Below are 12561 nucleotides of genomic sequence, written 5' to 3' on the forward strand. Positions count from 1 at the left end.
AAAAAATTGTTTTTATAGCTACAAAAATGCAACAGAATTTGATTTTGATAAGGATAAATATGACATCAGAATTCCTGAAGATTTAGATGAGACAACAGGGAAGAAAGGGTACAAGAAGCAAGAGAGGATGGACCAGATTGCTCCTGAGAGTGACTATTCCCTAAGGGTATGTGTCAGCTCTCTTTCTGGACACAAGAATATCATCAAACAATGGAAATTTTGTTACCCATTTGTGTTATAAATGCTGTAAGTGATCTCTGAGTAAAAGTATCGCAGACAGGAACCAATTTATTTAACTTTACATGAGCACACTGATGGTTTTATTTGCTCAGAAAACAGTTTTTTTAATTGTAAATTCATCAGGTCTAACAGCACTTGTAGTTTTTCACTGTGTGGTTAGATTATTTGCATTAGGAATACTAGAATCAGTATGTCTTACAGTAGCCATATTGATTAATTCAGGAAGAAACACCAAAATCAGTGTTTCTCTTCTTTTTTTAATTTAAATATTTTAGAACACAACATCTTAATTTACATCCTAAAGCAAATAAATTATAGACTAGAAATCACATTAATACAGTTTTGTGATAAATATCTCTGACATTTAACCTTAGAAATAAATGTTTTCAAGAGCAAGGAAATGAATACTGTTTAAAATGTTGATAGGATAATAAGAATATTGTTTCTTAGTCACTATGATAAGACATATAATACTAACTTCCCTTTATTTTTTGTGCTGAGATGATTCCATAACCCCAGGCTGAGGATACTTTTGACATTTACACATTTACAACTTTCTAAGACCCTAGCAGTTATATACCCCAAAACATTATTGAAGTATGTTCCTAGTTGTTAAGAAAAATCTTGCTCAATTATGAAACAGTCCAGGTGTGGTCAGAGCAGGTGGTGTGGATTTCATATACTGTGAAATAAAATGTTTTAGGGGCACCTGGATGGCTCAGTGGGTTAAAGCCTCTGCTTTCGGCTCAGGTCATGATCCCAGGGTCCTGGGATCAAGCCAGCATCGGGCTCCCTGCTCAGCAGGGGGCCTGCTTCCCTTCCTCTCTCTCCACCTGCCTCTTTGCCTACTTGTGATCTCTGTCTTTCAAATAAATAAATAAAATCTTAAAAAAAAAAAAAAGAAAATGTTTTAAAATATCGTTAACAAATTTTATAAGTGATGAAACACCACTAATTTTGAAATCAGGAATCAGGAAATAAAGAGAAATGGTTCAGTTTCAGTTTTGTGTTGAACCTTTCATCTGTCCTTGTGTTACTCAATTCATTTCTTTATAGGATGGCTTGGAGGCAGGCATAGAACTACATTTTTTTTTTTTTAAGATTTTATTTATTTATTTATTTGACAGAGCGAGAGATCACAAGTAGGCAGAGAGTCAGGCATAGAGAGAGAGGGAAGCAGGCTCCCTGCCAAGCAGAGAGCCTGATGGGAGACTCCATCCCAGGACTGAGACCATGACCTGAGCCGAAGACAGAGGCTTAACCCACTGAGCCACCCAGGCGCCCCAAACTGCATATTTTTTTTTTTATTTAAAGATTTTATTTATTTATTTGACAGAGAGAGATCACAAGTAGGCAGAGAGGCAGGCAGAGAGAGGGGGAAACAGGCTCCCTGCTGAGCAGAGAGCCCGATGCGGGACTCGATCCCAGAACCCTGAGATCATGACCTGAGCCGAAGGCAGCGGCTTAACCCACTGAGCCACCCAGGCGCCCAATTAACATGTTCTAGGATACAGACTTTGGTCAAGATTGTAAAGTATCTAAACTTTCTTTTTTCTTTTTTTAAAGATTTATTTATTTTAGGGGGCACATCTGTGAGCAGGGGGAAAGGCAGAGGGAGAGAGGGAAGAGGAAAAGAGGAGGGTGGAAATCTCAAGCAGACTCCCTTTGAGAACAGAGATGATATAGGCCTCAGTTCCAGGACCGTGAGATTATGATAAGCCGAAATCAAGACAGCTGCTTAATTGACTAAGCTACCCAGGCATTCCTGTATTTAAACGTTCATACTAAGAATTGAAAACACAGGGATGTCTGGGTGGCTCAGTGGGTTAAGCTTCTGCCTTTGATTCAGGTCATGATCTCAGGGTCCTGGGATCGAGCCCTGCGTTGGGCTCTCTGCTCAGCGGGGAGCCTGCTTCTCCCTCTCTCTCTGTCAAATAAATAAATAAAATGTTAAAAAGAAAAAAAGAATTGAAAACACATTTAGATTAGTGCTGACTATTACAGTTCGATTTTTCAAAAATTCTAAGTTGATATACTTGGCTTAAGTGTTGGTGTATTATGTATGATATTTTCCTTTTCAGGTGTACAGTAGACCTTTTTGTCTATTTTTTATTTTGCTTGTTATTTTTACCTAAATAAAATTTATCATTACTTTTAAACTGTGAGAGTAATATATTTACTTGACAGAAGAGTTAGAAAATACGGTCTTGTTTTGTACATATGTACATTTTTAAAAAATTAAAATGAGAGTGCTCGCTTTGGCAGCATATATACTAAAAAATGGTAAAATGAGATATCACATATGCTGTTCTGTAAATTTTTTAAAAAGTTTTATTTGTAATATATTTATATAGGTCAATAGATTGTTTTCTGCAAACCATTTTTCTAGCTGTAGTATATTGAGTTTATTTTTAAAGAAAGCAAATGTTAACTAATTACAGCTTTTTTTTTTTTTTTTAAGATTTTATTTATTTATTTGTCAGACAGAGAGCGAGCGAAAGCGAGCACAGGCAGACAGAGTGGAAGGCAGAGTCAGAGGGAGAAGCAGGCTCCCTGCGGAGCAAGGAGCCCGATGTGGGACTCGATCCCAGGATGCTGGGATCATGACCTGAGCCGAAGGCAGCTGCTTAACCAACTGAGCCACCCAGGCGTCCCCAATTACAGCTTTTTAATAGTCTATATTTTTGAAGAGTTCATGGGTCCTTTATCAAAGCAAAGTGGCAGGTTTCTTTTTAAATACAGTTATCAGTAATATTGAACAAATACGTAGGTAATTATTTGAAAAGGACAGATATCATTTTGTGTCTTTACAGGCTTACTGCAGTATATTATACCTAAAGCCAAGAATGCAGATCATCTTACGTGGACAGAAAGTGAAGACACAGCTGGTCTCAAAGAGTCTTGCCTACATTGAACGTGATGTTTATCGACCCAAATTTTTAGTATCCTTTCTTTTTTTAAAGATTTATTTATTTATTTATTTATTTAGTATCCTTTCTTTTCTTTTTTTAAAGATTAATTAATTAATTAATTAATTAGTCTGGTACAGGGTGGGAGGGGGGGTAGACATGAACAGGAGGAGAAGCAGGCAGAGGGATAGGCTCCCTGCTGAGCAAGCTGCCCAATGCAGGACTTGATCCCAGGACCCTGGGATCATGACCTAAGCTGAAGGCCGATGCTTAACCAACTGAGCCACCCAGGTGTCCTTTATTTTCCTTTTTATGATGCTGTATGAAGATATTCTCTTCCCCCGTTCTCCTTCTATCCTGATATGGAGTCTAGTCCTCTCCAGCATTGTCCTTTTTGTACACTTTTAGATTCATTAAAAAATGACTTGGAAAGGATGATTTGAGGGGAGTGAGGTAGTGTGTTCAGAATTTTCCTTAATATTTAAGACTAAAACAGTGAGAATTACTTTTGGATTCAACTGCAGAAATAAAGACCATTATGGGATAATGATGTATCACAGAAATAGACTCATCAAAGCTTATGAAAAAGTTGGATGTCAGTTAAGGGTAAGCTTTATATCTGAAGTGTCTCTTTTACAAAAGTTAAAATATCATGTTGTTGGCTCAAACGTGAAATGCCAGTGTGTTTAATAATGTTGGTATGGTACTTGAACTTAAAGAACTTTTATATTAATTTCCCATTTGGTCCAGATAATCTTATGAGGGGGACAGAATATTTTATCTCTGTTATACAGAGGAAGGAGATGGAGGATAAGAAGTTAAGTAACTTACTCTAGACCTAAAATGAGTATGGTTCTTAGATCCAGATGCAGACCATTTGACTGCATTTGGATATGGATCCGTTGTTATTTCTGGGATGAAACTGGTTAGTTTTATTTAGTCCTGGCTCAATAGCCAGAAAAACAGGATCATATAGGTGATTTACTGCTTTGGAGTTAATTCCTAAATAAATTAGAGCCTTCCTCGTCAACCGCTTCCATTGTCATAGAATTCAGTTTAGGATGATGAACATTGCCCACTATGCTAGTCTTTATCCTTTACGCGTTTTCACAGAAAGAATTTTTTTGGAGTATATGTGTTAAGAATTAAGTGATAAATTCTGAAAATTAAGTTTGTTAAACGTAGTAAGCCTAATCATATCTTGTTTTCCAAAGTTACGGTTTTCATTTTCTATTAATCTTATTTCATTCTAAGTTCTTTCTAGAATGATGTGAGCTCTACACAGTATGCTAGTGTGGGTTTATCTTGAACATTACTCAATAGGGGTTGTAACTCTTAGAATTTAACATGACATGAGCCCAGAATATAGCATTTTCGCAAAAGTAAGCAAACTTTGTTGGGCTTTTTTAGTAACCACAAATTTCAGTAAACAGCTAAAATACAGAAATTTGGCAACCATGATATGAGGTGTCAATAACTTTTATTTAAAAATGCTAATTTTCATTTATAATTGGACTAATAATTTTCATCAGAAATACTCTTATTAAAGTTATGGGGAATTTCATCAGTAACTGGAAATGCATTTTTGATAATAAGGCTTACTTCTCAAGTGATTTGGGATTCAAAAGAAACAATGTATCTGCAACAGAATGTAAAATATTTTTTTTCTTTTATCCTTTATGATTCTGACTTAAGATACACAGCCATTTTTCCAACCCAGTTAAATTTGCATTGTATATACTTTATGGTTAAGGTTGACCTTGTAAAAAATAGGCTTTTACAGCCAACTGTTACATTGTTTTTCTTTACCAGGTGACGGATTGGGCATAGTATTTGCGTTCTGTAGATTCAAAATCTTTTTTTTTTTTCTTAAAGATTTTATTTATTTATTTGACAGAGATCACAAGTAAGCAGAGAGGCAGGCAGAGAGAGGGGGGAGGAAGCAGGCTCCCTGCCCAGCAGAGAGCCCGATGCAGGACTCGATCCCAGGATCCTGAGATCATGACCTGAGCCGAAGGCAGAGGCTTAACCCACTGAGCCACCCAGGCGCCCTGCAGTCTGTAGATTCAATAAGCAGTTACTAAATAAGTCTCAGGTATCTGGTGTGATTTGCTCAGAATAAGAAGATGATAAGATACAGAGCATGCTGTCAGAGCTCTGGTGAGGGGAAAATGTGGTACAAGTTGAAAGCATCAGAAAAAGCTTCTTGGAGGCAGTGGTGATGGCGATGAGTCTTAGTTGATGTTACTGTGTTGAAAAGTCTGGCAAGGGTTTTCCAGGCAGAGGAAATATCTCTGCAAAGGAAGGGAAAGAGGCTTCAGAGATTGTGACATCATTAAGGCAGTAGCTAACTTTGCTGGGGCATATGCATAGAGAGACAAGATGAGGTTTGAAAGAAGGTGAGGCAGAACTACGAATTGGGAGGGTATCGTGGTTTATTAATGGTATGAGATGAGGAACACTGATGGTTTTTAATAGTGGGATTAGATCTGCATGGTTTCAGCTGTATTTCTGAAAAATTTCACTTTAGTATTCTTTTACTTCTTCCTTTTGTAGTCTCAGCTATAATTGTGAACAAAATATTTTTGAACTTAATACTTGTTAATCATATATAGATAATCGAATATATGACTCATATACTTTGAGTTCAGTATTTTAGCTAGCAGCGGTTTTTTTTTGTTTGTTTGTTGGTTTTTAAGATGTTATTTATTTATGAGAGAGAGAAAGGCAGAGGCAGACTCCCTGTGGAGCAGGGATCCCAATGTGGGACTCGATCCCAGGATCCCAGGGTCCTGGGAAAAAGGAAAGGAAAAAGAAAAGGAAAATGAAAAGGATCATGACCTGAGCTGAAAGCAGATGCTTAACCGACTGAGCCACCCAGGTGCTCGCTAGGAGCATTTTTAAAAAAATAACTTGAATTGAACTGTCCTAGGTTTTTACTTCATCTCTGATATCAACCGGATGTATAACTTTGGACAAATGATTTTAATTTTAATCTGGCACACTTTGTTGCTACGGTCTTTGTTAAATACTGTGGATATAGAAAGGAGTTAGTTGTAGTTTCCACTGTCTAAGAAAGGCATCCCAATAGAGGTGGTCTTTTTTGTATTAAATTAGGGATGCTAATACTTGTCTAAATGGATATTTGACAACAGTGGAAGTAGTTTTGGAGGAAGGCTCTAATATATTTAGGAATTAACTTCTAGAAAAATAAAATAAACCTACCAGACACTATTTTTCAATTTAAATTTCTTAAGAATAGGGATATAAAATGTAAGAAATGTTTCATACAAATTATAAGTCTTTGTGGAAGGTAATTATTTTGAGCATTGTGTCTTATGCTTAAAACACTGATTTCATTTTCTTTTTCAGGCGAACAATATGGGTGTTGGAGTAGTAGGAATTATAGAGTGTAACTTCCTAAAGCCAACTCATAATAAACAAGATTTTGACTATACTAATGAGTACAGGTATGTTACCTGTTAAAGTCACTGACTTTTTACAGTTTATTTTGGGAATACTTTCATCTCTTTTCCTAAGCTGAATTTTTTTTTTTCTGTCTTGTGGATGTTTTTATCTTACAGAACTTTAAGAAAATTGGTAGGTGAGAGGCTTGCTTAGAAAACACCTTTAGCCTTCTTCTCCCAACCTAGGAATTAATCTAGCCCATCACCAGTAGAAATATGTTCTTCCCATCTTTTTTTTTTTTTTTTTTTTTTAAGATTTTATTTATTTATCAGAGAGAGAGGGAGAGAGAGCGAGCACAGGCAGACAGAATGGCAGGCAGAGGCAGAGGGAGAAGCAGGCTCCCTGCTGAGCAAGGAGCCGGATGTGGGACTCGATCCCAGGATGCTGGGATCATGACCTGAGCCGAAGGCAGCTGCCTAACCAACTGAGCCACCCAGGTGTCCCTGTTCTCCCCATCTTTATTGATGAAGTATTTCTGAGATTTATAGTAGAAATAGAGGATGTTCCTGCTCTATTGGTGTCAACATTTATTGTGTAATATCATGAAACTTTGTGCTTATAGATGGGAATTTGAAGGTGATTTAGTCCTGTGTACTTTAGACAGAAATACTATGATCTTTTAAGAGTGGTTAGAAGTCACAGAATGAATATGACCATTAGTTTTACTTGTAGATTTAGGCAGCAGACTTTCCCTAATGAGCACATATGATGAAGTAGAATGCAAATGTCATGTGAACATTGCTGATAAAGATAAAGATAATGTCACAGGCCCTTTTTTCAAATAAAGAAAAAATACAAAGAAAATAATAAAGAGCAAAACTGATGAATTAGGAAACACATATAATACAGAAAATTAGTATACACTCAAGAGTTGACTCCTGGGGCAGAGGCTACTCCTGTTAGTTGAACAGGGATAATTTCTCTCTCTCTTTTTTTTTTTTTTAATATTTTATTTAATTATTTGACAGACAGATCACAAGTAGGGAGAGAGAGGAGGAAGCAGGCTCCCCACTGAGCAGAGAGCCCGATGCGGGGCTCAATCCCAGGACCCTGAGATCATGACCTGAGCTGAAGGCAGAGGCTTTAACCCACTGAGCCACCCGGGTGCCCCGAACAGGGTTAATTTAATACAAGGAATTATTTACTAGAATAGTAGAGGGTGATTACTAGAAGGGGTAAAAGAAGACAGTAGGTTCCCAGAACCAACAGATACAGAAGACTGACTATTCCCTCAAGGTTGAGAAAAAAGACTAGGAACTAGGAGAGGGCCCCCTGCCCCTCAAGTCAAGAGATTCAGATCTTCTTGTAGCAGTCATGACAACATAGGAACAAACTGCCTGCAAGTTTCTTGCCAGAAAAAGAAGGCCTGGCCAGTGCTGGACTGTAGATGTGACCTGCTATTGCCAGAGGCTGTGGGTGAGCTGGAGCTATTCTATAGAGGAGATCGGTCTTTGCCCGAGGATATGGACACACGGGGACTGGTCTCTTGATGGAGGTAGTGGGCTGCCGGAGGACAGAGCATTGCTAGAGAGCACAGCTGGCGCTCCTCTATTATTTGGCTCCAGCCAGATAATAATACATACATACATACATACATACATACATACCAGGACCTGAAAGACACTTGCGTTGCTGTCCCCATTCATCTGTTAATCCAGTTCAGCATTCCTCGGACTGCCAAATGATAAATGTTTATATGACCAAGTGTCAAAAAAAATCACAAAACTGAGCAAAGAAGATTGAATTTGGAGCCGAGAGACAATAAATTCATAACTGACAAAATCAAAAAGCCTGAAGTTTGTTCTTTGATAAGATTAGTAAAAGGACAATGTTGGGGGTGGGGTAGAAAGCAGAAATCCTCAATATCAAAAACGAAAAGGAGACATACCCAAGAACATCAAAGGAATAGCATGAACAATTTTTACCATCTTAGATGATATGTGCATGTTCCTTTAAAATTGAATCAATTTTTAGAAGACGTCCCACATATTAAATTCAAATATTTTGAGAAGGAAGTAGCACCAGTCTTACACTATCTTTAATTAAAGGTTTTATGAGGGCATGTAACTCTGGTAGTGAACTTGTGAATACTTCTTACAAGAGGGAATTTATGTTTCTCATGATCAAGATCCAAAAAATTTTAAAATATAGCAAATGCCATCTAGTAATATGTAAAAAGGATAATTAATACATTAAAACCAATTAGATTATATTCCAAGGTGACGTGGTTTTAATATTCAAAAATCAATGTAGTTCATCACATTGATGTTAGAAAGGAAAAATCTTACAGTTATTTTCATACAGAGGTACAGAAAAAGCACTTGATAAATCACAACACCCACTTGTAATTGTTTTTATTTGAGAGAAAGCACATGTACAAGTGAGTGGGGCAGGGGTGGGATTAGGTAGGTTGGGTCAGAGGGACAGGGAGAGAATATTAAGCAGGCTCCGAGAGGCTTGATCCCAGGACCCTGAGATGGTGACCTGAGCCAAAGTCTGAGCAAATTCGGCACCTGACCCATTTGTAATTTAGAAGAAAAAAAAAGGAACGCTTACAAAATCATGAATAGAAGGGCATATTAGCAATGCAGAGCATTTACAAAAACAACGAAGTGGATTCCTTACGGATGAAAATGAGATAAGGATTTCCACTATACACCGTTGTTCCTGAGGAAATAACCATATAATAAAGAAAAAGAAGTAAAAGTTATAAGGGTTAGAAAGGAAGAAATAAAACATTTCTGTATAAGATAGTATTAAGTATAGGGTAAGTCCAAAATAATATGCAAATTTAGAATTAATAAGGAACAAGTTAAGTGGTATGTATTCTAGGATTGTTGGATGAGAAGTATTCAGAAATCAATAGTATTTCTGTTTACCAACAACAAGAAACTAGAACATGAAATTTTTAAAAAGTCATGAAGTGTCAAAAAAAATCAGGTACTTTGGAGTAAATAAAATATGCAGCATGTACACTAAAAACTATGAAATATTGTGGAGTGAAATTTAAGCCCCAAGTAGTAGGCATACCAGGTTCAAGAATTGGGAGGCTGAATATTACAAAATGTCAGTTTTTCTCTAAAATAATTAAATACAATTCCAATTTAAGAAAAAAATCCCTCCCAGCTTTTGTGGGTATTGATACTATTAATAGGCTTACTCTAAACTTTATGTTGAAAGTCAGAAGACCCAAGGTAATTAAGATAATTAAGAACAACAAAGCAAGAAAACTTAACCTACTTATACCAGTACTTACAAAGCTACAGTCCCTAAGTGTGGTATTAAAGGATAAGCTATCTAGTGAAATAGAGAAGCCAGAAATAACCCCCCACTTTATATATTTGATGACCTGATTTATGACAAAGATTACATCATAGAATAGTGGGAAAATGATCATCTTTCTAAAAATGTTGGGTCAATTGGCCATTTGTATAGATAATATGACTGACTCTTGCTTCAAATGAAGCAAATTGATACAGGATGGATTTTAGGCCTATGTAAGATAAAAACAAAGTAGGAACAAGAATATTTTCAAAACCTTAGTTAAGCATATTTTGAAACAAGATGCAAAAAATACTGATCATTAATGGGCAAAATGAAAAATTATTTAAAATGAGTAAGAGAATGTTGGCAAGATAGAGCATTTGGAGCCCTGGCACATGGCTGGTGGGTATAAAATCAATAAAAATCAACTGTTAGTTTATTGAGTAAAACCACCCCTGTAACCCTGCAGTTTCACTCTTCGGTATATTCCCAGAATAAATGGGTGCAGTCTTTTGGACTGAGGAATAGTGGTGATGAGAGGCGATGAAGAGAACTTGGAAAAGGGAGGATGCGTTTGGAAGGGAAGATTGGTTCTGATTTGGACACTTAAATGTTATGTGATAGTGACGAAAAAATTAGTTGGAGGTAATAGGTGGGGATAGAAATGTCTGATTAATCTGCCAGTGTAGGATTTGAAGTCTTGATGATTGAAAGCTTTATTTTAAATTGAGACTGTTACACTGACTATACCTTGTATGTGCATAGTTCTGTCACAGTAGGTGCTTAACTCGAATAATTGCTTAAGTGTGGCCTTAGATCCCACTGATCAGCTTTTTATTAATATCTTATTGAGGAAGGAGTGATAGTCTTAATTGTGGGACAGAAGCTATTTTAAAATACACTTGCCGGTGTTGATTGCATTCTTTTATTTATTTATTTATTTATTTATTTATTTATTTTTAAAGATTTATTTATTTATTTGACAGACAGAAATCACAAGGAGGCAGAGAGACAGGCAGAGAGAGAGGAGGAAGCAGGCTCCCGGCTGAGCAGAGAGCCCGATGCTGGGCTTGATCCCAGGACCCTGGGATCATGACCCGAGCCGAAGGCAGAGGGTTTAACCCACTGAGCCACCCAGGCGCCCCGATTGCATTCTTTTATAAACTAAAAGTCTGATTTCTAATTTGAATTGAAGCTTATAGGTTTGTCAGTTGGAGTTGGAATTTAGAATGCCTATGGTTCTTCCACTAATTGGTCTGCAACATACTTTCTCAACAGAGGACACAAAATATTACTGTTTATATCTTCAAAGACAATCTTGGCTCTGCTCTGAGAACTTAAAAGTGTCCTTGTAGAAAATTGCCATTAGAGCATTCTTTACTAACTATACCTTTGGGAGTCATCAATCTCCTTTACCCTGTAGTGTCTACATGATCCTTAATAAGTTATTTGTGCTTTCTCTGTGTTTGACAAAGGTTTGAACTTTTATCTTTTTTTTTTCTTAAATTGATTTTAATTTACTTTTTTAGGCTGACAATAGCAGCATTAGGAGAAAAGCTGAATGATTACTGGAATGAAATGAAAGTGAAAAAAAATGCAGAATATCCTCTAAATTTGCCAGTTGAAGATATTCAGTAAGTACATTAAAAAATATCAACCCACTCTAATATCAAGACATGATATTGGAGGGTATAGTGATGGAACACAAACTTTGAACTAAGCCAGAATAAGAATTGTATAACTCAGCACACCATGAAATGACCCAGTGAATGTACACATTAATACACACACACAAAAGATTCACGAAGCAGTATTTATCCATACGTTGCATGCTGATACTTATTTCATTTAAAAAATGCAAGTCTTGACCCATTAAATTGATTTCGTGATCCACTAATGGATTGTATCTCATAGTTTGAAAAACTCTGGTCTTAGGGTCATGACTTTATTTATTTATTTATTTTTTAAAGATTTTATTTATTTATTTGACAGAGAGAGATCACAGTAGGAGAGAGGAAGGGAAGAGATCACAGAGAGAGAGGAAGGGAAGCAGGCCCCCTGCCGAGCAGAGAGCCCGATGTGGGACTCGATCCCAGGACCCTGAGATCATGACCCGAGCCGAAGGCAGCGGCTTAACCCACTGAGCCACCCACGTGCCCAGGGTCATGACTTTAAATCCAGAACTGAATTTAGATTCTAATTTTGCTTTAATAATGATGTGACACTGAACATGTTACTTGGCCTTTTATAAACTTCCCTTTTTTTTTTTTAACTTGTAAAATGGGAACATTAGGAGCACTCACTTCCTCGAGTTAGAAGACAAAGAATATGCCTTACGAGCAGTCAATAACTTGATAGCACACAGTGCCAGTTCTGTGAATGAATGAATAATAACTGTGTACTGATGGAAAGATGACCAAGATGTATAATTAGGAACAAAAAAGATGCAATTCAGTGTATTAATTTCCTGTGCAATTCAGTGTATTAATTTCCTATTTTTTTAAGTGTCCATGTACACATGCATTAATTCTGCAAGCATAGGAAATTCTACCAGGGTTTTAAAACATGAACAGTGGTAAGCTCCTAAAACAGGGATTTGTATTTACTTTATAAATTTCTGGAGCACATGGGTGGCTCAGTGGACTGACCATCTGACTCTTGATTTCGGCCCAGGTCATGA

The 12561-nt window shown here is 36.8% G+C and overlaps 1 protein-coding gene across 2 annotated transcripts in view; it reads left to right on the forward strand.

The window, feature by feature from the left end:
- MORC3 (MORC family CW-type zinc finger 3) overlaps nucleotides 1-12561 on the forward strand; it is a 44817-nt gene that overhangs the window by 17272 nt on the left and 14984 nt on the right. For both annotated transcript variants that reach the window (XM_032354678.1, XM_032354670.1), the window contains exons 6-10: nucleotides 19-166; nucleotides 3054-3182; nucleotides 3636-3755; nucleotides 6522-6619; nucleotides 11411-11515. In XM_032354678.1, coding sequence (XP_032210569.1) covers nucleotides 19-166; nucleotides 3054-3182; nucleotides 3636-3755; nucleotides 6522-6619; nucleotides 11411-11515 — 600 coding nt within the window. The remainder of the gene's footprint in view (nucleotides 1-18; nucleotides 167-3053; nucleotides 3183-3635; nucleotides 3756-6521; nucleotides 6620-11410; nucleotides 11516-12561) is intronic.

This window comes from Mustela erminea, chromosome 1, assembly GCF_009829155.1.
Source record: "Mustela erminea isolate mMusErm1 chromosome 1, mMusErm1.Pri, whole genome shotgun sequence".
NCBI classification, from domain to species: domain Eukaryota; kingdom Metazoa; phylum Chordata; class Mammalia; order Carnivora; family Mustelidae; genus Mustela; species Mustela erminea.